General features: G+C 37.5%; 1 protein-coding gene across 1 annotated transcript; it reads right to left on the bottom strand.

Moving 5' to 3' along the window:
• Positions 1 to 294: 294 nt before the first annotated feature.
• On the bottom strand, positions 295 to 18,834 carry LOC105437210 (arrestin domain-containing protein 1-like). Its single transcript, XM_030975663.1, has 6 exons — positions 18,714 to 18,834; positions 13,719 to 13,951; positions 12,474 to 12,689; positions 11,552 to 11,752; positions 2,246 to 2,807; positions 295 to 907 (listed from the first exon to the last, which is right to left on the bottom strand). The coding sequence occupies exons 1-6, from the start codon at positions 18,832 to 18,834 to the stop codon at positions 579 to 581; spliced, it is 1,662 nt and encodes a 553-aa protein (XP_030831523.1). The 3' UTR covers positions 295 to 578.
• Between the last annotated feature and the right edge of the window lie 8,223 nt (positions 18,835 to 27,057).

The raw sequence follows: 27,057 nt of genomic DNA, 5'->3' as shown, positions 1-27,057 counted from the left end.
GAAACGCCCCCTCTCAAAAAATGAAATGGAAGCTCTTATTACTAATCATGTGAAAGAATATGTTTTGACTAATACGTGATGATAAAAATTTTGCCGGGAAACCGCCTACTAATTGATATATTTGGTAAATTATTATATCTATCCGGACCGGATAGATATCGCGCACGTGACGCTTAGTCCCATATGCATCTTTCTGTGTACAGTGCTTGTAACTTTACCAAGACTGGGCCAAATTTCTTATCATGCTGATGATTCCAGAACCTTGCAGTACACACCAATACTTATATGCTAGATGATCAACCTTTTCTGATCGTTTCCACAACGTTTTTTCACAATGCAATCGCATGACCAGAACTGGTCTTTACCTTTAAATACTTGCAGGGTTGAATGCTGAATGACCAAATGGCCTGTTATGTATGGCAGGGTGGTTTCTGAACGCTCAAGAGTTGATTAGTACTATACAGCCGTTACTAAATGCCCGGTGTCTACTAAAGACTTGTAGGATAGTTGCTAAATGCACACAAGCTGTTTGATATCATTGTGTCTGGTTGGGCGGTTGCTGAATGGGGATTGGCTGATTAGGTCTGCTGGGGTGGTTGCTGAATGCTGATTGGCTGATTAGGTCTGTTGGGGTGGTTGCTGAATGCTGATTGGCTGATTGGGTCTGATGGCCGGGGCAGTTGCTGAATGCTCATTGGCTGCATAACTGTTGGGGGTGGTGGCCCACCATCTGCTGATGAAGCGGTCGCTCCCAGGGGAATGCCCATTGAGGCATACAGCGTGTCTGGATCGTAGTAAGGGTACTGCGGTGCATAGAAGATTTTGCCAAAAGTACCTTTCTCGCCTGAAACCTCCTGTGGCCCACCAACAGCGGCTCTACACATTGGAGGTGGGGGCAAACCTGCAGCTATTCAATGTTCGCAAAGTTGAAAGAAAAATTACATAAATTACTATCATTTATACTTTGAAAGTCAGAGTCTAACATGATCTAAATTAAGTGTGCATTTAATTGGTTGAAATTTAATTGTTAATAAGTCTTGAACCTTTCAAGTAAATTTCGCATACAAGTTTAAACTAGAAGTAAAATAATTACGTTCACGTTTAAACATTGCAATGGGACTTGCTTCAACTTATGTTTGAATTTAACTAAAAATTGTCCATATTTCTGACACAATGACTCCCAAATTGATTCGAACCATCATGAAATCAACTGATCTGACAAAACATAATTGTTCAAAATGTAAAAATTACTTTCCAAATATATTTTCAAGGGATACAACATGATGTTTAGGATGCCTTAAATGAATCATAAAGGTTTCAATAATGTATCATAATGTATAATAATAATCAACTGATCTGACAATACATAATTGTTCAAAATGTAAAAGTTACTTTCCAAATATATTTTCAAGGGATACAACATGATGTTTAGGATGCCTTAAATGAATCATAAATGTTTCATTAATGTATCCTAATGTATAATAATGTATTATATTTGAAGAGAAAGAGAGACACACAAGGTATCGTTTCAGCGTCTTTTATTCATTTTAATTCAATTCAAAAATGGTTTTAATTATAGCAGAAACATGGTTCATACAAATACAATTGTACATGAAGGACAGCCTTGGCTGGAATATTCATGTTAACATGTTCGGCACAATAAATAACACTTTTAAATATATACGTGTAAAAAAACTAGCAATATCAAAAATAAGACTTAGATTCTGTAACTAAAATCCATAAACACATTGCGCAAGTTTCCAGAAATACATGTGTAATTGTTTACAAATGTCCTATAAAAGTCAATACAAGCATGGTAAAAAGATTAAAATAGGTACATTTTAAACAGCCTGCTTTGGGGAGGATACAAGCACTTAGTATACCTGCAATAACGATAAAAGTACAAAATAAAACAATTTTTCCCAACTTTTATTGAGTATGTCAACTAAAAATGACAGTGGACTATTTTTAAATCTTTTCGTTTTGAATTGAAATTGTTGATAAATGGGAATACGGCGAAGAGTGATATTAGTGTTTTTTTTCCTAGGTAACCAGGTCTGACAAATAGAGTGATTTGAAAGGGATTTTGCGAATTTTCTACAAAGTGCTAGTCTCCTCTCCTCAAGAGTTAGTAAATTGCATACTTGACATGCATTAGCATAGGTAATGTAACTAGGCCCTAAAATAATCTTACATACTCTACGTTGTATTTTTTCAAGATTATTATTTGTATACCAATTCTTACCCTCTTCAGCAGATACTCCTCCTAGTGGGGAGTATCCAGATGGCCCAGCCCCTGGTGGGGGCAATCCTGGATGTCCGGGTGGAGAGTATCCCTGTTTCCTTGGTGGGGGTGCCCCATGTTGGCCAGGTGGGAAATACTCTTGTCCCGGTGGGGGCGCTCCAGGTTGATAGACCTGTTGCCCCTGTGGAGGGTATCCCTGTTGCCTTGGTGAGAGTGCCCTAGGCTGGCAAGGTGGGGGATACCCTTGTCCCGGTGGAGGCTCTCCAGGTTGTCCTGGTGGGGGTGCCCCAGGTAGGAGATACCCTTGTCCTGGTGGGGGCGCTCCAGGTTGTCCTGATTGTGGATAGCCCTGTTGCCCCTTTGGAGGGTATACCTGTTGCCCCCCTGGAGGGAATCCTGACTGCCCTCCCGGGGGTGCCCCAGGCTGGCCTGGGATGGGTTGCACTGCATAAGGGTTTTGAGAAGGATCATTTAGGGTGTGCTGGAAGGCTGGAATTGTGCCAATCACAACTGGAAGATTCACAAGAGCACCTATACGTGTTCCAGAAACATCTCCCTTAATCTGATTTTCGAGAATATAAGAAGAAGAAATTTCCATTGATGTCTCTGTTCTCTTTTGTATTGGTGATCTTAGATGGGATCATGCTCGAATGGTACCTGCATTAATACCAAGAACAAACCTTGTCAAGCACCTTCATACTTCCCTTATGCACCACCTTCCTGTCTGTGTACATCATATGTCAATATAAAACAGTCGCCGAGCATCTAGTTCAGCATTTATTTGCTCTAGACTGGTAACTGTAATTTGATCTTCCTTTTTCTCTCTCGTTTGCCAGTTTGACTCTAGTATTATCTAGGAGATTGGGGGTATTACAGTGACTACACAGGAATTTTTCAGGTGATATATAGCTTTCATCTGTCATTGGAAAGACCTAGATAATGCACAAAGGATGAGAGCTAGTGCCCTTTATAAACTTCTTCTGTTTTTAAGGGAAACCCAACCCTAACACCAAATAACTCTAAAAGATGGAGGAAAATTCAGAGAAGCAGACTATAAATGACAAAACATTAGAAACTTAAGAAATTAAAAAAAATTAACTTTTAATTTTAATTGTTCCAACACACAAAGTGACTTAAATGTTTGTTTTTTTTCTTCATATTTTTCCCTCCTCAGAGATTTTATTGATTTTCATTTGAAACACATACAAAAATATATATTCAAGGTAATTTACATAATAACATAAATGAAATAAAATTGGCTTTTCAAGATACAAGTATTGTTGAGCTGTTGAGTTAACAGAAAACTAACAAATCAATAATTCATTTCTAACACTCATGGAAAGAAAAACAAATACAGAAAAAATATCATTTTAAGTAAACAAATTCTTGAATTGAAACCATTTTCATGTGAATTTATTATTTCTACAATTCGAATTTGCAATATACTTTTCGTTTTTGAAGTAATTTATAATCGAAACTCTAATATTATCAAAGACGGGCAATTGTTTCTTTATTTTGCAAGTATACACCATCTGTCGCACCACAATCAGAATACAATTCAATGCATAATTATTTGAACCTTTTAAACCAAATAATTTATCTTGTAATGAAAAAATGAAAAAACCTACCCCAAATATTTTTAACATGCGTACAATCACATAGCAGATGTATAACTGTTTCAATCTGTTCATTACAAAATGTACATTCTTTTCTTGGGACTAAATTCATTTTAAACAATAGATCGTTCATATATAATATGCGTTGCAAGACTTTAAACTAAAACCATCGTAAGCCCACATCAATGGTACAATTAAATCCAATAGAACAATATGTTTCCCAACTCTTATCATTCAGGTCGAAAATGCATTTCCATTTAAGAAAACTTTTACATAGTCCTTTTCTTCTTTTTAATAAAATTGCATAGATATGTGAACATCCTTTAATACGTTTCATAATAAATGCCGTTGTATCTGGGAAAAGAGGTTGTGGCACCTTGTTAAAAATAGTACAATTATTAAACCCTTGTCTAATTGCATCGCATAATCCACGTTAAAAAAGAAAAATTATTTGAATATTATACTTTTCTTAAAAGTGTTCCAGAGAGAAAAAAATCACCATTTGTGTCTAAAATATCGTTAACAAAACGAACTCCCTTTTGACACAATTTTTTATTATATATTGAGCTATTGCCTATTTTAATGTAATCATTATTCCATAAGGGTTGGCAAGAAATGTTATTATGATGCATGGACAAGAGCGTACTATAAGCCATGAACATTTCTTTCAAAAAAAAGGTTCTTTGTTTTACCTGCCAGTTCCCGAAAATAATTGTTTCCCATATATAATTTTAAATCTTGCCGTTCAGGCAAGAAAGATTACAAAAGACAGAGGATATTGCTATCTATTGAGCCAATTACTAATCTCTTAATCCAGGAAATTTTTAATGATTGGCAATGTGTGTATATATCTATCATTTTAACCCCTCCGTCTGAGTAACTTTGTGACATTTGATTTCTACTTATTTTATCAGGTTTCTCCCCCCATATAAATCTATAAAAGTGAGCATTTATATCTTTCAAAAGATTTTTACCAGGATTAGGGAGGGACAAAAAAGGGTAGTTTAATTTGGATACCAACAATGACTTGACGACAGTGATTCTTTCAAGAACAGTTAAGTATCGTCTCAACCACGATGTCATTTGACTTTTTATTTCTTTAAATTTTTCATTATAATTGTGAATTATCAATTTGGGCAAATCCGTACAAAAGTCTATACCTAAATATCTGAAATAATCATCAAACACCCAATTTAGATTTCTATTCAAAAGAACACCATCTTTCTTGTTTTTAAATCCTCCAATCCAAATCGCATGTGTCTTCTGTATATTAACTTTTAAAACCAGACATTGCATTATATTTATCTAAAATGTTTAATGCACTGTTTAATTCCATTACTGACCCGTTCAATGTTAAAAGAGTATCATCTGCATATTGAATTATTTTAAGTTGTCTACCAGGTAAGCTCAAACCAACAATGGAATCGGAATTTCTAAACATGAGACCTAGTATTTCGGCGCATAATAGAAAGATAAGAGCTGACATGGGATCTCTTTGACGACAACCTCGCTCTATTGAAAATCTTGGAGACAGGTGTCCTTTGATTAATACACAGGATTGAGCATTTTCATAGAATACATTAACCCATTATACAATAGAGGGACCAAACTTTCAAAAGTGCAATACTTTTCTAATAAAATCATGAGAAATAGAATCAAATGCTTTTTCAAAATCTATAAGCAGCAATAAACCAGGAATGTCATTGATATCAGTATACAATAATAAATCATATAACAAACGGATATTCTCTCTAATGAAGCGCCCTGACATAAAGCCTTTCTGGTTTTCATGTATAAGAAAAGGAAGTACGTTCTTTAATCTGTTTGCTATACAAGAGGAACCTAATTTATACACCACGTTCAATAAAGATATGGGTCTCCAATTTTTCAAATAATGTCTATCTTTTTTTCCTTTGGGAATTAAAGTTATGACTCCTAACTTCTGTGTATAGGACATTCCGGATGAATATGCAGAGTTCAAATATCACACTAAAAATATGTGTAATTCTTTCCAAAAATGTTTGAAAAATTCGACGGTGTATCCATCTAGACCAGGTTATTTATTATTTTTCATATTTATAAGTGCTTGATGAACTTCATCGATGGAGAGTTCTCCTTCGAGCTTCTGTGACATTGAAGCGGTTAATTTACTTATATCTGGATCATTTAATATTGTATTTAAGTCTACATCAACAACAGGATTATTTTTATACAATTTAGAGTAGAATAATACAACTTCTGATATAATATCATCATGCGATGTTATCTCCTTGTTTTCAGTAGTGACCAATTTGCATATACGTTTATTCACAGCATTTCTTTTTTCTAAATTCAAAAAATATTTTGATGGTTTCTCGCCATATTCCATCCATTTAATTTTAGACCTCATCTTTATTCCTTCCATTTTTTTCTTTTCTTAGTGATTCTAACTGAACTTTCTTTTCATTTAATATGACTGAAGATCTATTTTTGTCCGTTTTTTATATCAATGCCTTCTCCAAAGCTATAATTTCTTTCTCTAAATCATATTCTAAATTTACCAATCTTTTTTCTTTCTGGCTGAGTATAAAATTGTTTCACCTCTAATTATGGTCAACAACGTATCAAAAAATAACTGATCATTTACAGTAAATTCATATTGTGTATCTTGTCCTTCTACCTGAAATCTATTTTCATTGTTATTATATGGGACAAAATAGGTCTCAATCGTTTGTTGAATGACATCTTTAATTTTTTCCACATATTTACTATCATCCCTTAACAACGAATTATTGAATTTCCAGTAACCTCGACCTACCCTACAATGATTTATATTCAAAGATAGCTTGACCATGGAATGATCGGATCTGTACCCAGGTGAAATTTCTATTTTATTAACGAGTGACAGTAGTTTAGTGGAGACCAAAAAATAATCCAATCTAGCCGCCTTAAAGGGAGTAGGTTGCCGCCATGTAAACGTTTTTTCCAGGACATGTAATTCTCTCCATGGGTCTATCAAATCTAAATCATTCTTCATTTGATCGACTTTTTTCTTGGCATTAGGATTATTAAGGCGAATATAATTAAATGTATCTTTATCAAAATCTTGAACCAAGTTCCAATCTCCGCATAAAATTATTAATGGATTATCAAAATCCAAAGCAAGTCTTTCAATATCTGCATAAAAACTAACACTATCGTGATTAGGACCATACAAGGATATTAATGTTATGTCATAGCTTTATATCTGTAGGTCTAACGCAACAAAATTCCCTTCTTTTGATCGCTCAATCTTATTTACATTAAATTGCACCCCTTCCCCAAACAAAATAGCAACACCTCTGGCATTTGACGCTTTATGGCTGAAAAAACAATTATCTGCCCAAAATCGTTTTATAGAAGCTTCTTCCTCAGCTACAAAATGTGTATCTTGCAAGCAACATATTTGGAACTTTTTTAACTTAACAAATTCTAAAACATCATTTTTTTTTCGCTATTTCCCAAACCTCGACAGTTCAAAGAAATTATATTGAAACTAGCCATTGAATATTAGCTTTACCTCGGTACTATGAAAATCAAATCCTGTGGAGTTTTTCTTTTGTAACATCAAACAAATAACACTGACAGCACTAAGCACTAGTCCACCGAAACAGCTTACACTGCAACACCTATGACAATTACAGCGATGTCTAGCACAAACGAAACTACAAAACAAAAACACATATGTCTCTGATAGTGAGACAAGACGCAATACTAAGACAGCTACAGGTGACCACATATTTGCTGTGGATCCCCGAAACCCCACCAATCCAACTAAGAGGGGAAATGTATCAAACGTTTCTCCCTTGAAAGAAGGTACACCGGCTTAAATCACACACAATCCTGCTTATTGTATGATAACTTTTGTCATGTCCTGGAAATGTATACACTTAATTATTTTACATATTTACAAATGTGCGACCTCCTATGATTCACACGGGTAACCTAAATACAAATTCCCCTTTCACAGAAGAGGTCAAATATAATAAAAAGATCGATAGCTTGACCGTAGTACTTTTGCGGAAACGACTAGCCCTTGATCATAGTCTTAATTCGTATCATACATGTATATACATTGCTATATGATATTCCTTTAACCTGGCTTTGGATAACAAGATATAAAAACAAAGATAATTAAAATATTAACCTCCATATTCGGATTTATAATGATTATCAACGTATTTAAAATTATACAGTTGAACTGCTTCTGAGAATTAAAGAACAAGAAAACTATATGATCTCTTGCCTTTCATAAGTCTCACATCAATATTCTGACATCTTCAAAAAAGAATTAATCTGTGTAGAACACGTTGCTTTCATATGATTAAAACTATTGATTAAATACGTCTTCTCTTTGAAAGAGACAGCAATTTTTTATTTTAATAAGAACCAATTTCTTTTCGTACCTTTTTCCGGAGGTACAGGAGAACAAAACATTCAGCTTCGTTCAAGAAGATTTGTCATTTTTCTTATATGCATCCTTAATAACAAGGAAAAAGATCATTAAAAATGCTCTTATATCTATTCTTATTACATGTAAATCTTTAGCAGATTATGTAATAGACATACACTAGTACTCAACATCAGTTTTTAGGCATCCAGCCAATAGCAACACCAATAAGTACTAAACACATAAGTTGTATATTATATATATAACACGAGCAAATGATGGGTACTCTTTTATGATCTTGATCTATGTCACAGAAGTTGCTGATTGTTTTACTTTACCCTGATATATTGATTACATTAGAAAATCAAAGATATATCAAATTTAAACACTCACATTTAGATTTGCAATACTGGTGCTTCACAGCATAAAGAGAAACCAATTTATATGATCTCATATCTTTCCGAAATATCTATATATTATCACTTAACAAAAAGAATAGTGCTGTATCGATACACATCGCTTTTTTACGAAAGAACCAATTCGATAAATTAAATGAATAAAGTCATTTCTTTCAGCACTGACGAACAAGCAATTCAGTATTTACTTTTAAGATGAAAAAAATGAAAATCCAGAGAATTCAAATTCTTGACAGTCATTTTGTATAGTATTCTCAAATAAGGACAAGGTAGTATTCATTTCTCCAGTGCCGTGGGTGCTTGACATTAAATGCTGAGTCGTCCTATAAGATTCAATTGAAGGTTACCGCCTCACAAGTCATAGGTACTCGAAATCTCGTTCATATTTATAACAGGAAACAAACAAAAAACCGCATAAAACCGATTCAGTGTATACACATCATTAAGATTCACTTCTTATGTACTCGTCTCCAGGTATTTCGAACTGGCATACATTATGTAGAACAAACATTCACACCTGTGTATTTTCTTTTCTGAGGAAGACTTATTCCGATTTATTTTCTCCGAAGGCAAAAACAAGGAAAAAAAATCGGTCCTTAGCCTCCTGACATAATAGGGACTTTTAGATTGAATGGACGAGAACACGACGAACGCCGACTGATCATGCGTGTCAACGTACTTAACTGCCCATGTTGACTACAATTAGAAATCTTTTAGATTGCACTCGACGATATACATGCATGCAAGAAGTAACACTATGAACATCACGGACAAAGAAAGAGGACAAAATATACAGCTCCTCATTCTACCCTCAACAAAAGAACATTCCTTCACTGCTATGATGTAAAAATGTGTAGAACAGGTGAATATGCATGTGGCACCTGTTCTACACATTTTTACATAATAGTAGGGAAGGGATGTTCCTTTGTCTACCTGAGGAACTGTATATTTTAAGCGCACGCGGCATACTAGTACCTTGAGCATGTAAAGGCGCTATATGAATATCAATATGTATGTATGTACTAGATTTAGGAAAATCAAGGTTGACGCATTCTCGATCGCAGACTGACACGACGTAACGCATGCGCAGTGCCTTAAAATGACGTCACACGTTGCAGTCAAAGCTATCGACGTGCAAATCTAAAAGTCCCTACTTATGGCTCATGTAAGTCCTCATTTCAGGGCAGTTTCATTAATCTTACAATGTCGAAATGTAAGGTGTTTTCGTTTCTTCAGTGAATTCTGTTTGACATATGCTTGATGCATTTTTGTACTTTAATCAACCACTTGCCTCCATGCCATTGCTGTTCCCTTTTCTCTACTTTCTAGTCGCAACTTGGTGCCCACCAGCCGGATTCTGGTGTATTTATGATCATTTCGTCTGATTTGATACGATGATTTCTCTAACAAGAACCGCTCTTTCTTTAACTTTGCAGGTAGATCAGTAACTATTCTAAAAGCTGGGCGAGCAGGGCGGGGTGCTCCTTGATTCCTCGTTGTATCCGGTTTTCGCAACTTCTGGTATGCTGACAAGACAGGCGTGATGGCAAACCGAACTATGATGGGATCAGGTGTAGGCATCCTTTGCTCCTCTCCTTGAACGTGCTGAAACGGCCGTCGACGAAGTCGATGTGTATTCACAATTATGACGTTTTGAGCTTCCTCATGTGTAAACCCAATCTCCTCAAAGCTCTTCCGAACAACATTAGCCACACATTCATCGTTGCTTCTTGCGACGCCGTACATTAACAAATTCATCTTCCTGTCATGAATCTCCATCGCAAGAATAATCTCTCTCAACTCACTTTCAGATTCTTTCCTTTTTTTCCTCCATTTTAGGCAAAGTGACATTTTCTATGGTTGTCAGCCTTGCTGCTGTGTCCGTGGCCGCAGTTTCCACATCGGCTAGCGTCTTACGGATTTCTGCTATCTCACTCCTCATTGATGTTACATTCAAATTAACACTATCAAGTTTCTCTATAATTTTGTTAATAGATTCAAGAAATTCAGTGCGACTAACAGACTTACCATTCGACGCCATAATGTCGTTCTAAACAGGGCGTGAGCTTTGTTCTGTGATTTGGGTTGCTGGTTTCTGTGCGGCACCGCTGCTAGGTTGGGAAGATGTTAAATCTCGTTTTCCGTGTTTTTGACGAAGAGAATAAGGCTCCCTTTCCGATGGTTTTTTGTTTCGACGGTTGCTCATGCTAATTCTGATATTTCCGGGTGTAAAACATCACGGATCGATGAGATTTCGACGGATTTTATCAGCAAGTTTTAAGCGGCACAACCTGTAGCTTTCATAGCGTGACGTCACCTCTAAAATGTTATGTTTTTAATTATGATGACTGGATGATCTTTTTCGACGTACCTGTACTATTATACTCTCCAAATATATTTTTAGTAATGCCCAGAGGGTGAAGGCACTTGGGAGAAGAATCAGAAATTCATGATAATTTTGTACACTATAAGATGGTTATCCACGACTACGTCACAATCCACTGACCAAATTGCAATTTGAGATTCGCATATTAGATGTAGTGATCTCAGATTTCAAAAATTCACAACTTTCTCTTTGTTGGGTCTGATTACTTCAAACTTTAGCCATTCTGTTTCTCTCAAATTAACTTGTTACAAGCGCTGGATTATCCTTTAAATACAGACTTCTTCAGATAGTACGGGACATAAAATATACATGTACATGTATATTTCGGCTATTGGGATTGCTTACATGATAATGCTCTCTCGATCCCAGTAGCCAGGTAAAAACGAATATAAACATTAAGTTCAAGTTCTACATGTTGTTCAAGTTCAAGTGACACAGAATGACATTCACAAAGGACTATCAACCTCTTCACATTCTTACCTCAACATAATACTCTACTTGAATGTTTGGACAGTTCTCGTAGGCGCAGGGAGTGATAGGAGGGATCAACATCTTCAACCTGTCGTAGTTCACTGACCCCATCGCTTCGCAGCCAGAAAGGTTCAATTTAGCCACAGTCTTGACCAACTGTCTGTGGTGAATTCCGCCAGTTCCGTCACGTTGGGCAGTGAAATGTGCACTCTGCAAGAGATCAAAAGACACAGTCAAGTGATGCATGCATAACATCAAAGGTTGGAGAAGACGTGACAAAACATCTATGCCAAACCCCTGAGATCCTCCTCTTGGTAGAACGGATAATTGTATTTGATATTACAATTATCCAACCTCAGTAACGTTGAAAGAGTCCAAACACCATGTTGCCTTCGCTATCCAGATATTTCGGAAGGTACAGCTTGTGTAGATAGTTCTTGCTAAAGCCATTACTGATGTACAGAAACAATTGAAAGTCTTTGAGGCCAGTACACTTTACAGTGAAGCATAGTCGTTGGTTTTCAATCATGTAAATATATCAAGTACCATGGCAGCTTGAGAATGAGATCCGGTCTCTTTTCCGGAAGTTTGAGCATGTAAACTAGCTCTTCTCCAGAGAAAGAACAATTCAGTATGTCTGTAATCCCCTGCACATTGCATGAGATACATACATACTCTATTGTTCTTGCACTCATCAAAACAATGGATTCTGGTAAATGGACAGCTCTTTTGTTCGCTCATGTAAGTCTGCTACAACTCTGATGCTGTGTCACTGTGATAGCTTTTCAGGATGTGCATCACAAAGGCTTCCACCATCTTTTTGCCCCTACTCTCTGTCATTAAGGCTTTCAATTGGTCCTGTATATTACATGTATATGCATAATATTCTTCTACACTGTATGTTTATAAATTATCTTGTACTTAGACTTGCCTGTTGCAGTTTTGCAGTAATGTCAGTAATCCTCCTAGAACTGTTGTTTTGAAGATCCAATGAAACAAAGATGTACTCTCCTGGTACATACCCCCTCTTGTCAATCATTCCTTTCATAACAATTGGTCTTGAAGTGCAGCAAAGACAGCATACTGTCTTCTCAACTTGGTAACTAGAAGGAACCTTAGTATATAGGAAAACAGCAAAACAAGATATAAATATTCACATGACATATAGCCTCTCTTATCTAAACTGCCCTTCAAAACAATGAGTCATGAAATACAGCAAAGACAGCATACTGTCCTCTTAACTTGTTGACTAGGAGGAATCTTTTAATCAAAAGCATTCAAACAGAGATCTACATGTCACCCTATTACGTGTGTGTAGCCTCGAAAGAGCCTATAAAGAGACATTGGCTGATAGCAAGTTTTGTTTGCGATTCCCTTAAGAAGAATGGTCCTGATGCACGGCAAGGAACTTACAGAGTTTTTAATAAATGTTTTCATCTGGTCTTTAAGTCTCTTCAGAAAAGGGGGGTCCTAAAGGACAGCAGAGGCAACACATTGTCTTCTAAACCTGGTGACTAGAAGGTCACTTCACAAGTCCCGTCCAGCGCTCCACACAGGCTCTGGCACGGCAGTTCACGGCTTCCAGGTCATCTTGGGTGCATGGCTCTAGCAGGAGTGGGCAGACTAGTTCCATAGTCTGTTCCTGGCCGCATTTACATGATGTTTGCTCATCTCCTAAAGCCTACCTCTGCATTAGGACTTGGCGGTTGAGGCTTAACGAAGAAGGCAAAGTCTCACTGGAGCCGAATGCGAGGGATTCATATGCAACCATTATTTGTTGACTTAGAAAAACTATTTCATTAAAGAACTGGGAATTTCCCATACATGTAATCTTATTGCCCCCCCCCCCCCAAAAAAAAAAATAAATAAATAAATAAATAAATAAATAAATAAATAAATAAATAAATAAATAAATAAAAAAAATAATTAAAAAAATAAAAATAAATAAATAAATAAATAAATAAAAAATCATTAAATCAGTGAGAACTCTCTCTCATCAGTGAGATAATATTTTTAGCTTATTTATTTCAAAGCCTCTTTCGAATTAACGACAAAGAAAATTAGATTCCCATTTCACATTACCGGTAACATTGGCAAATTTGTTTAGATTTCCAAAGCTAAACAGCTGACCCATTGCTGTTGCTCATCCAGCAAACAAGGAGGATCAAAAGCTTACCAATACATTAAACTCGTAGTTCAGATCCTTCACAGTGCAGATGCTGAATATCTTCTGAGTGTGATGGTCAAATTTCCACGGTCGGTCGATTGTAACCATGACGTAGTACCTTACATACCCGTAAGAAGCTTCAAACGGTGGAGGCAGAGGCATATTTGGAATCTGGAACTGAAAGGGAAAGCGATGCTCTCCGGCAGTCAATTTGATTCGGTCTGTAGACCCGTTATCCTTTCCTGGAGAACGAAAATATTCCTGAATATCAATTCTCAATAAAGGGACCAATTCCCCCCCGCCCCCACCAAAATAATAGAACGGCATCTCTAGCATGCCTCTACCTATATGTATATTCATTGTTCTATTATATCATACCTTTAATATCAGACTTCAAGAACCCAAATTTCCAACCCAAATGTCCAGAAACCCATATTTGATGCCAATTTGGTCCACAGAATTCAATATTTAGTTGAATAATCACAGTTAAAACTTAATTTTGTTTCACTTTCATAACCTGCTAGGATCTTTTACATTTGACCTCAAAGAAACTTCATCCCAATTTGGCTTGAATTGCTTCAATGATTTTAACGATGTCACAGTAACACTTTTATGCCCCTGTGACCTTTGATCCTTAATTATAATTATATAATAATCTGATTTATATAGCGCTTAATACAAATACCATCTCAAAGCACTTTACAGATATTATTACCGCGATCATCGGATCAATTCACGCACAATGTGCACAATCTCCACTCCCTAGGAGGTATTCCTACCATATGGCTACTGTGAGGGGGATATGACAATTACTAACACAAAGGCCTTGTCATCCTAGCAGGTTTCCATTTTCTCCTGGGTATGGAGTGGCAAATGTAGATTTATGCCCTGCCAAATGACATTAGTGCTGTGTCAGGGATCAAACCACGACCTTTTCATTTCAAATTAAGTGCTAAAACCACTCAACTACTCTACAAGAGAATCATCCAGGAATGAAATGGATAAATGTCATTCAATGCTGTTAAACAGTACACATCGCAAGGATTCGGCAACATGCTTATTCGTTAGTTTCCATGTTCAGAAGGCCTTAATTCGCTAACATCAGACTTAGTGGAAACACCATTGATGTGTGTACAAGTATGCACACAGCAAACCCGATGGCCTATCAAGAAATATCCCTAGTCTCTTGAAGGATCCTTGTACGTGGGGGAAAAGTAAGGTTATAATAATAATCTTGATTTATTATTTAGCACTTAATACGGAATACCGTCTCTAAGAGCTTTAGAGATATTATTTTCCCGGTCATCAGATTCATTCACGCACAATGTGCACCATATCCACTCCCTGGCGAGTATTCCTACTAAATGAGTTATCTCCTGTTTGAAGTATTCGTAAGATGAAGGATAGCATTCGCCTGTCGAGGCTTACTGTGTTTTGGTGGTCGGGTGCGCATTGCGTGCATTAAACTATGGTCACAAATCAGAGCAGCGACCGACCGATTAGTAGCCTGCTCGGTCGCCGCTGGAATTTAGACATCGCCCAACGGTTTTTTTTTTTTAGAAGTAGAAGCATGCTGTAGAGCACCAGCGATGCCTGGGCGATGCCCTGTCGATTTCCCGTCGGCCGCCAGTCACTTCCGGGCGGCGTCCCGGCAGTGACCGACCGATGACCGACCGATACCCGAGCGGTCTCTCACCGGCCACTGGCTAATTTAAAGTAAATTGCCTGGCAACCGGCCGATGATCGGCGGGGCGCCAAAATACGCTCGGTGCCCGGGTGTTCGTCGCCCGGACACCGATCTAATCGAGCGTTCGCCGTCGAGCGATTTAGGTCAAAAATCAAAGCCGCTAGGTCGAAGTGACGGGCCCAGTGACGGGCGGCGACCGGGCGGCGAACGTTCAGCAGCCTTTGACCCAGCGGCTTCGATTTTTGACCTAAATCGCTCGACGGCGAACGCTCGATTAGGTCGGTGCCCGGGCGTCGAGCATACTTTGGGCGGCAAGTGAAAGTGAGCAGGCGCCGCCCGAATTTTAACTCCGCGCTTAAAATTCAGCAGCAACCGAGCAATGGCCTAAAGTGACTCTCACACTCTGCCGTGTAGGCCTACCGTGTGCCACCGTGCGCGAAAATGTCTGCGGACGGTGGAGAACGGCGAGGGCACACGGTGGTTCGTTATCAAAGCGGGCAACACGTTAATAGGGCGTTGGCGCTTATTTACACCCGGTGGGACCCGGCGTAAGTTTTGGGCATGTTCAAAACTTTGGCCGGCTGGCACCGGCCGCAAGTAAGCGGCAAGAGGACGGTGTTGAACGGTATGAGGACGGTATGAATACGTTATGAAAACGGTCACACTGTATGAACACGTTCACAACACGCTCATAACCCGTTACAGAACGGTGATGAAAAATGGAGAGCGGGCTGACCGTTGCCGTTCAAATCGGGGTATTTATGGCAGTCGTGTCATGACGTCAGCAGTCCGGGGACTCGCTCACAGGACGCTCCGAGCGGTGAGGGGACGCTAAGTGACTGGTAGGTGGCTGCTACAAATCCGGTGCACACGTATCGAGACCCGGTATGGGCCCGGTATGGAAACGGCCAAAATTTTCAACAAAAGTCAATCTGGGCGGTGAAGACGGTAGAAGCACGTTCAACACCCGGTATGCGCCCGGTGAGAACGGTCAGAAGATGGCAACGAAACGGTGAAAAGATTAATTTTATGATTTTTTTTTTTGCGGCCGGGGACAAGTTCGCTCAAAACCCAACGTTCTGGACTCTGTTGTTTTTTTAATAGCCCGGCAGGTGGACGGTAGGCCTACACGGCAGAGTGTGAGAGCTCCATAAAATCAAGCGGTGCCCGGGCGGCCACCGCTCGATGCCTGGGCGAATTCGGCTCTAAACTCGCCGCCCGAACGCCGAGCAGGCTACTTTTAGGTGATGCGACCATAGCTTAAGTCGTTGCTTGGTTGGACGAGCATTATAGCTTGCCCGGTCTAGCGGCAGAAGATGTATGCGGTCCGCGTTCTGGCTATTGGAGTGCAGCGTCTCTCGGCGGGCGAGTGTAAAAGCTTGTTGCTATTTCCGTTCGATTGCATTTGAGGGCATTGTGGAAGTGACCTATTGGTCACATATTTTTATGTGAATGTTAGGAAATTTTTGTTGTAATTCATTTTCATTTCAGTTTTTAACTGCCAGACACGAAGATCCTAATAAAATCCATTTATCTATAGGCAATTACCAACACGAAGGCTTTCGACATCCTTCCTGGTCCCCATTTCTCTCTTGGGTATTGAGTGACAAATGTAGATTAATGCCTTGCCAAATGACATTGGTGCCGTGTCAGGTAATGGCTTAACTGTGAGAACATGCAAAAGCATTACATGTACATAAAGCTTGTTGGTTATAAAATTGAAGGCCAAACCTGGTGATTAAAACACCTGTTATAGGATAAACACCCCCAAGGTGTCCAATTCCTTATGAGAGCACACTCCTACAAGCCTTTATAATAGCCCACCACTCACCTGTACCTTGCAGAGTGATCTCCTGTTTGAAGTATTCGTAATTGGTAGTGTAGCTCACACTACTACTACTGTTTCCACTCCCCTCAGACTCTGTCCAATGTGTGTAGGACTTACCAACGCATTTTATTTGAATGCCTACAGTGTAAGAAGAAGAAAATAATGTAAAAGAGATCATCATCTATAGTAGAATTTATGCTTGTACATGTTAGTTTATTATCAAAAAGGAAACAGCAACAAAATCGAACGGGCACGCAAATGTACTCCTCAGGTTCATTCAAACATTGTAATTAAATAAGGTAGCATACTAGCATTACCATCTTCAAATTATATCAAATACGGCTCGGTGTAAAAATGTCAGAAGTAAAAATGTCAGATGTAAAAATATTAGAGGTAACAATGTCAGAGGTAATAATGTTCGAGGTAAATATGTCAGAGGTTAAAATGTAGGAGTACAAGTGGGAATATTTATTTATGAGTTTACCCAAATTATTGTACGAAAGGTGCTCAGCTGGTAAATGAACATTACAGATATTGATAAATTACTACATTGTACATACATATACATATATAAATAGAAATAACGAAGCAAGCAAGCGCATTGTGTCAGCCGCCGCACTCTCGGATATAAAAAGTAAGGATGATTTTATTTCCGAAAGCATGACAGCCAGCCTGACGACAGCTAAACCCGATACGCTTTAGAAACCAGTTGAGACATCATTTTGATTCCTACTGGTTTTTCAGAGACCAGTGTAGAGTCTACTGGTTTCAGGAGGAACTGTAAGGTCAAACCAGAAGAAACCATTAAAAACCTTTACAAACCAGTAGATTCTAATGGTTTTGAAGACTAGTAGAATCCACTAGAAACCAGTAGGATCAAATGGTTTGAACATGGGTGTAAAAATACTAAGTATACCCAGTAGAAACCTTTATCAATGGAAACGATTTTGGCGGTTTCACCTGCATTACGCAATTCGATATGAGGAAAAATTGAGGTTGGGACATTATTTATAGGCAATGTGGCCCATTAGCATGCCCCCCCCCCCACCCAAACAAAACAACAACAACAAAAATATATATATAATCAGCATTTTGAAGTGAATATTGGCTAAGAATCATCAAAAGAATTATTTACTATTATTTGTACCAAGATTGATAACTTTCATGAAATATGAAGAATAACAAAAATTGATTTATTGATTATCATATTAACTTATGAAAACATAATCCAAGTCTACTGACCTAAAATGACCTTTGACCTTTACTTTGTGACCTGGAATTTGTGTCATATGATTTGTGATACTTGATAACCCTTAGGTACTTGTTTCGTGGAATTTGAACAAACACTTTTGAAATTATGCTAAAATTTCAAAAATCTTGATGTTGATGCCACAACAAAGTCTGGCATGACATTCGACTTGGGGGGGGGGGGGGGTCTAACCCACTCTTTTGTTATGTATCATACATTAGTTTTCTTTAATTTACTCACCACGAATACCTCCCTTTTTTTCTGATACAACTATCCTTGCCACTCCCTGTACAACATCTCCTGGCTTAAAGACTTCTTGGTTGCCAGCCAGTAGAACTTCAAATACCTGTAACTTCCCCATGTCGAGTGAATTGCGAGTGATCACATCAACAACACAAACTCATCTAGCTCTAATATACAGAGCTCTGCGATGATATTTACGATGCTATAAACTATACGTGACATGAAAAGGCCCATAAACTTATTATTTATTATGACGGGCAATCTTTTTATTTTTAATATGAGGGCCAATTATATTTGTATAATCAGCAAAGGTTTACGAAGATTTTTAGGACGGGGGAGGGGGGAGGAGCTCGGCCTCAGGACTCAGCGAGGCATGGAGCGCCGAGGGGTGAGTCAGGTGCGGGTGGGGGCTCTCCCCCCCCCCCCCCTTCGCGAAGCGCGGAAGCTGTTGCAATTTTGACTCATTGATATTAGCCCCCCCCCCCCCCTCCCCACCAAAATTATTGGATTTGCGAGTTGGATTCGGACTTATATTTTTTACCGATTCTTGAAGCATAACATTGGGGGGGGGTGGTCACCGCTGTTAAAATTGCCTGATAAGCCCCTACACCCCCCCCCCCCCCCATCCTCAGTCTCACGCACCCACACCCAAAAAAGTCGTCAAAAGGGTGCCTCCTTAAGCTATACGGCGTCGTCGACGTTTTCCCTAAAAAGGCTTTTTTAAGCACTGGTCGCACAAAAACCAAAAAAGGGTATCTTTTCAGGTGCTATTATATACATACGCCATTAGAGTCCATTTCAGAAAAGCTGCGATTCGCTATTAGGGTTAGTTTCAGATTAGACACGGGTGGATATGAGAGTGTGTATGAGAGCAACCCCTCCCCCCCCCCCTCCAAAAAGAATGATGATACTAATAATAATAATGATAATAATAATGATAATCATACTACTACTACTTACTACTAATAATGATAATGATAATGATAAATTAATATAATAGATAAGTAAAAAATCCCTTTCAACTTTTGCTATCTCAAAAAGATGTTTATGTCTTGAAGTCAGCCGCCTCAGTGGATATAGCGCTAGAATCATTTAATCAAACAATCAAAAATATCTTTCATAGTTTTATTGGCGTCATGACATCAAAAACAAGGCTCCTTTCGAGAAGTAGGGAATATATATTTTTTTTTATATTAATGTGCCCTTGATTTAGTCAACCACCTCCATGGAATATATAGCACTGAAATCATTTAATCAAACAATCATAAATATATTTTTTTTTTGACGATATTAAGTACAAAGTTCCGTTCGGAAAGTATGGAAAACTTATTTTTTAAACAAATATGCCCTTAAAAAGTTATGATGAACTACAAAGTTATTTCATATCTGTTTTGACGGTATTTGCTAGTCTTTATCCAAGGCTGCTCAGAAGTTACAAGCGATTTCAAAGCTGAATCATTTTGAAGGAATCAGAAAGGTAATAATTAATGATGGGAAGGTGAGGTTCAACAAGATTTTTTTGTGTGTGTGTGTGGGAGGAGGGGGGGGTTCTTGCATTTCTTTTTCGAATTGTGCCTCTCTGAAGTTTATCATCAAGAATAATAATTGTTGAGAGCCTTGACAAATTCGAGAGGTTGAGCTCCCAAATTATCATGAGGTACAGATCTTTAAGTAGGTATTGGGTGAGCAAATATTGACAGAGAGTCTTTGAGTGCATATTTATTGCTTTTCTTTCCCACTCAAAACGAAGAATCCAAGTAGGAGAGATTTTAGTAGCAATCCGAATCGAATAAGACTTATTTTCCAGAGAGACAGAGGCGGTACTCCGTGGGGGGGGGGGGGGACAAGGGGCACTTTATCAAGTTCCCCAAAATGCCCCTTTTTACTCAGCAGAAGTGCCCATATAACTTTGTATGAAGTGCCCATATAACTTCGTAAGAAGTGCCCCTTTTTACATATGAAAAGTGTTCATTTTATTTTGAAAAGTACCCCTATTACTTTTCATCTATGATAAGTGCCCCTTTTATATTAACACATGCCCCTTTTCCTTCGACAAGTCCCAATTTCCCTTTGCAATAAGTTTACATTTTCATAAGTGCCCTTTTTATCTCTAGTAAGTGCCCTTTTTACTTTTGAAATGTGCCCCATTCACCTCTGATAATTATCCCATTCAGTAATATCACAAATATGGCAAATAACGTATCACTAAAAAGTGGTAAGCTAACAGATGGCCATCGTCAAGTTTCAGGTTAACTACATATTGTGTAATTTTTACAAATACAAATAAAACCACCTCCATAGCATCTGGGATATAGGCCTACGAGAGATTCTTCTAGATTCCCATATTTCTGCCTTCATATCATTGTTTCTATACAAGGTGAGTCAGAAAATGTGTTCCACTTTTTATAAGTTGTATTGTTTGAAGTATGAATATCTAATCATGGGTTTCATGATGTGTCTTGATAGAAGTATCCTCCCAGTACAATTAGGTACCATTTTCATTTGAATCTCTGCATACATGACTGAACATCAGACATTCTTTACAAGACTGCCAGATCTCACTTGCGCCAAGTTGCTGGGTGAGGAATGAAATAGTGTTTGAAAAAAGACAGCCAGACAGACAGAAATACACACACACACACACGCACGCACGCACACATAAAAAACACGCACACGCACACAAATGAGCGTTCCATTTCCGACAAGGCCCACCCAAACTGTTACTTTTTGTCGGGAATTCCTGTTCTCGTACGAAAAGTTGAGTGGCCGCTGTCTTCTATAGTGCGTTTTGGCGGATGTTGTGCTTCATGATGATGATGATAATGATAATGATGAAGATGATGAAGATTGAGATGATGACGATGATGATGATGATGATATTATGGTGGTAATGAATGTGTACTATTAAAAGGAAAAGATTGTCAGGGTTATGCCACTTAAACATTCAGCGATCTTGATAGAAATCAATGCTTAATCAGAAAGTTGGAAATTATGAAACAATTGTCACCGTGTGTGTTGTGTGTGTGCGTGTGTGTGCGTGCGTGTGTGTGTGTGTGGGGGGGGGGTGGGTGGGTGGGTGGGTGAGTATGTGTGTGAGTGGGTGAGTATGTTTGTGTGATAGAGGGTGAGTATGTCTGTGTGATGTAGGGGGCAGGGAGGGGGCAGGATTGTTTCAGTAAAATTATCTCCAGATTTGTTTTTTTTTGGTAATATATAAGTAAATAACATTTACAATTGACATATTATGTTTAGGTACTTATACGTTTACTTTGTTGTTAAGTTATATTATACTGCAAATAAGTTTGTGTTTAATTATGTTTATGTAAAAGCATCAATATTGAACACGTTTATTTTATTCAATTGTATGTCATGGTTTGTATTACACATCTGGAGAAATAAAACAAAATTGTTAAAAAAAAAATTTAAAAAAAAAAAAAAAAGTGTGTGTATGTGTGTGTGTGTCTGTCTGTTTGACTGTCTTTGTTTTATAATCTCGGACCTATTACGAGTGGACATTTACCGTTTTCTTAACGAATTCATTGTGATTGTCTTCGTCAATGTCGTCTCAATAACATTCCGTACATGTTTCTACACTTTGATCTCATCATGGTCACCGCCAAAAAGCCGGGACAGAATCAAAATAGTAATTTTACACATGTTAATCTACATGCGCAGAAGATAATAACTCGCCTAAATCATGGAAAATAGATGTGCAGTTCTGGCTTATACTCGGAAGTTGTTGTTTCGTATACTGTAAATGTATTTTATTTTGAAAAACATGTTGATATTACCAGATAGAGGTTATTTTTGGATTTTTGGGTTGTGATTTAAAGTCCCGTTTCCCCCTATTTCCTCATAATATTCCAGAGTTACAACGCCCAAGGGGTGATACAGATCATGGCCTTCTAATTGTTTTATAAGGTCATAGGTGTGTGCGAAAGTTTGCAAATCAGTAATAATACATTTCATATCACCAAAATCGTCTGCTTGTCAACTTTGCTGCTCCCCATTGAGGATGCTTTTATTTAAGACACACTCTTACAGTCTTTCAGTCTCGTTGTCAATATCTTTCCTTCCTATTATTATATTACCTTATCAACGTCGATCTGGCGCTGCTCAGCGGCTGCAGGGGTCACGATCAATTGGGGAAAAGGAATTTTCATTTCGGTTTAATAAAATTCGGAGTGGACTAAAAGATTAGTATTATTATTTAGAAATCTAGCCATCTGATTGGTCGAAATTTCAGTCGTGATTTTAGCCATTCCCGTAAAGAAACAAACAATGCCAGTGCGGGTCAATAGTCCATGAGTCGAGTTTCCCGCAAGATTCCGGGTACCGGAAAAGTAGTAAAATGCTGCTGCGATCCCCATCGGTTTACGTGTTAAAACTTAGTTTGTGCGACCGCGGCTACCATACAGTGCTTTTTGTCTGCGATTAATTTGGTAGCTACATTTTAGGTTTTATAATTGCACACAGCGCAGACGAACAAAGATCTTATAGGCCTACATCGAATCTCTGATTTTTTAGTTTCTAAACTTTATTTTATGTCCAAAGAATTAGGTAAAAATGGCGGAAGAGACTTTTGCTAGATTTGAACTTCTTGATGAAGATCAATCAGGCGCGTACGCAGGATTTTTTTCAACGGGGGGGGGGGGGGGGGTTAAAATTAGAAAATCGCGCCCCTCCCCTAAGAAATCCTGGATCCGCGCCTGGGTGGGGGTGGGGTAATAGCACCTTTTTGGGGTCACCGATTACTATAAATACTATAAATACTATAAATAATATACTTTGTTTGTTTATTTTAAAAAAAATGAGGGGGGGGGGTCCTCCAAAAAACACCCCCCCCCCCCCCCCAAAAAAAAAAAAAAAAAAAATTGAGAGGGGTAAGACCCCCCCCCCCCCCCATGCGTACCGTACGCGCCTGTAACCAATAAAGACTTTATTAATTCTGCGGAGAGCAATTAACAGAGCTGCCAACCTCCAGAACAGAAAATCAGTAATCACAAGGCTCAAAATCAGTAATTTGGGGTATAAATCAGTAATTTCTTATGCGGCGCTATGAATCTAAAAAAACGACACGCCAACACTGCGCGGACGCATGATTATCTGAAATTTTTGGTGATTTTACTCACACAAAGATGTTAAGTATTGAATTTCAGGTCATCACAACACAGTTTATCATGAAAAATGGCTCCTATTCACAGCACTCGCTACGATAAATCATATTTAATTCATTAAAAAAAAATAAAAAAAAAAAAAAAAAAAAAAAAAAAAAAAAAAATCTTTTTTTTTTTTTTTTTTTTAAATCCGTAATTTGAGACAACATTCCGTAATGGTCGTTAATTTCCGTACCAATTACGGAAAATCCGTACTAGTTGGCAGCTCTGAATTAAGAACATCAAAATGTCCGTGAAATTCTCCGTAAAAATATTCGAAGACTATCTGCAAGTTATCAACACCTCGTTTCAAGCCGGCCGGCAGGTCCAAGTCCCTACATTCAATATCCAGAACTGCATTGTAAACATCTACAAGTAATCGAGACTCTCGCAGTCTGTGTAAATATGTTGCGAATTTAGAGTTTTACGCCATAAGTAACTGTTATTCATTACTTCTGCTTTCCCTGTTCTACTGGAGCACAGTTTGATGCTGTTTTTAAATGTGAGCACCCCATGATTAGATATTCATTACTTCTGCTTTTCCTGCTCTACTGCAATGGAGCTTAAATCTGATGTGAGATCCCCATGATTGGTAAGTCGCACATGTATTCTGTGACCCTTTTTTTGTTTACAGTACCGGTATATAAAAGATATAATGACTGCTTTAACATTCGAGGAGTAGTTGTTTTATAACAGTGATACCAGTTAGAATTGTTCAAAGGGCCTGAAAATCACCTAGAATGAGCTGTTTTGTACACAAGAAAGGCCTAAACAATGGGCTGAAAATAACTCGCCAGGGCCTGAATTCAAGATATTGCCTGAAAACTGGCATCCCTGTTTATCGGCTCTCGGGGATGTTGCATTTTGCTATCGCCCCCCGGCACGCCTCAGGGTGATATCGGGATGGAACTTCCCCTTGAGCCTATAAAACAACTATTCCTGTCATGGCAGTCATTATATCTATTATATTACTATGGAGTATGGTATATGTTTACATTTGTAAATCATTTTGTTTGTGCAAAAATACCCATTTTTTTCAGCAAGAAATTGCACAAAATTATAAGGGAAAAACTACAACATTTGGCAGCATCATACCTTCACACAGTTGAAAGTGGTAAAATCTCAACACAGCTAGCAAAAGCTTTCTATTTTACAAATTTTCAATCAAAGGTAGGTCTCGACATGTATCCTTTCAATTTCAACTATTCACATTTGATTGTTATATAGTGTACTTTTGTTTGGATGATAACCTTCAAACTCAAATTCTAACTCAAACATGACGTACTTCAATTCTTAATGTACATGTACACAATCTGAAGATTTTCACAATGGAATGCACATGTATTTACCAATTTAATTGAATCATATAAAGGAAATAAACAATAATCATTGAACAAATAGTATTATTCTTGTTACTATTTATTGGCTTCTGGACTCTGTTATACAACATAAATACTTATGTAGGTACACCGAGCATTACGGTAATATATTTGGTATCATAGATCGCACATGAATAAATAGTAATGAGATAAATGCGGGTAAGACTACTCCATAATTGTTACTCAATATACAGGATGCAAAACGTGTAACACTACAATACACTAATGACAAATAACTAATAAATAAAGAAATGCAGCTTCCGACGAATGATGTACATGAACATAGACATGTACCGGTATGTACATATTTCTACCCCCTCTCTCTCTCTCTTTCTCTCTCTCCCCCTCTCTCTTTCCCTCTCTCTCACTCTTTCTATATAATTATATGATATCTCTCTGTTGTAAATAAACCTGCAATACTTATGTCAAATCAGCAGTCCCTTTTAAAAGAAATAAAAACGTATGTTACATATCATTACCATTTTGTGCCAAGTAGGGCAGTTAATGAGTTAAGATTCAGATCAATTATCAATAAGTACAAAAGTAAAACTTGCTATAAATCAATTGAACAACAATCAATGATTTAACTCTTGGACATTAAATTTAAGATAAGGCAATGTAAAATCACAAGTAAAAACTTTACATTCACAATCAATATATAAGAAAGAGTGTTCACCTAAATGACTAGTAAAGCATGACTATCTACAAGATACCTATTCTGAAGGTTTTGTCACTGATGATCTTCTCTGAAACTTTTTGGAAAAAAAGATTGAAAAAAAATTATCCTTTTATACAGATTCACAATATGAACATGTTTTTGATCTACCTCATCATCTCACATTAACGATACAATAGTTCATTAAAAACATAGAATAATGACTAATCTATCAAGAAAATAATATCATATCTTGAAATAACATACATCAAGGTCAAGCAAGCCAGTACAAGTACATCTAAATTGAACACAAGAGAAAGGAAGGGGGAAAGCATGATGCTGATGGGATAAGCATATATATTTCCAAAGATGGAAATAATGAGTCATACAATAAGTTCACACCCAGAACGGTGGTATAAAAACACAGAATAATTACTAAACTATCAAGAAAAGAATATATCGCATTTTAAATTAATATTCATCAAGATGAGGTAATTTATTAGAACTATAGTTCTAATAAATTACCTCATCTTATAATAATACTAATACTAGCTTGTTCTTATGTCACGCTTTTTAGGACTGAAGACCCTCTCAAAGCGCTTTACAGATATATATATATTATTACCCCGGACATATATCCAAAGATACAAATAATTTGTCACATTTTCAAATTGTAACATAATAATTAACGTTTGTATGTCCTTGGAGTTGACGAAGAACAAACAATAATAATTACAATGAAAAAACAATAAACAAAGTACAAAAGACAACAGCAAAAACATACAGACGTGACCCAGACCAAAGTACTGTTTTGTAGTATCTGAAAGCTCTTGGTGTCATCAGTCAAAATTGGTAAAAAATTGAATGGATGGCTTAATCGTAAGTATCATTGGTTAACCCTGATATATTATAAAACCTAGTGTATCATGTAAAGCTCACACTGTCATCATACCTGACAACACACAAATTATTTCTTTTAAACTGTTGTTGAGCATAACATTTTAAATATAACAATTCTTACTACAAAATAAATGTACATATTGTACATATAAAACTTATCCTAAAAGTTCAGCTTCATATTTTGGTTTTTTGACTGTATCTCTTAAAAGTCAGCTCTTTCAGTTCAACATTATATTTCAGCTTTATGACAT

The sequence above is a fragment of the Strongylocentrotus purpuratus genome, unplaced genomic scaffold (assembly GCF_000002235.5).
Source record: "Strongylocentrotus purpuratus isolate Spur 01 unplaced genomic scaffold, Spur_5.0 spur5_scaffold_8, whole genome shotgun sequence".
In the NCBI taxonomy this organism is placed as follows: Eukaryota; Metazoa; Echinodermata; class Echinoidea; order Camarodonta; family Strongylocentrotidae; genus Strongylocentrotus; species Strongylocentrotus purpuratus.
This window is presented reverse-complemented; position numbering and strand designations above follow the sequence as displayed.

Excerpts from the sequence above, each read along its gene's own strand:
- LOC105437210 (XM_030975663.1), bottom strand. The coding sequence starts at position 18,834 with ATGGGGAAGTTACAGGTATTTGAAGTTCTACTGGCTGGCAACCAAGAA. Across the intron at positions 11,753-12,473 it reads TTACTGCAAAACTGCAACAG|AGTGCACATTTCACTGCCCA; the intron begins GCAAGTCTAAGT and ends GATCTCTTGCAG. Across the intron at positions 908-2,245 it reads AGGAGTATCTGCTGAAGAGG|CTGCAGGTTTGCCCCCACCT; the intron begins GTAAGAATTGGT and ends AACATTGAATAG.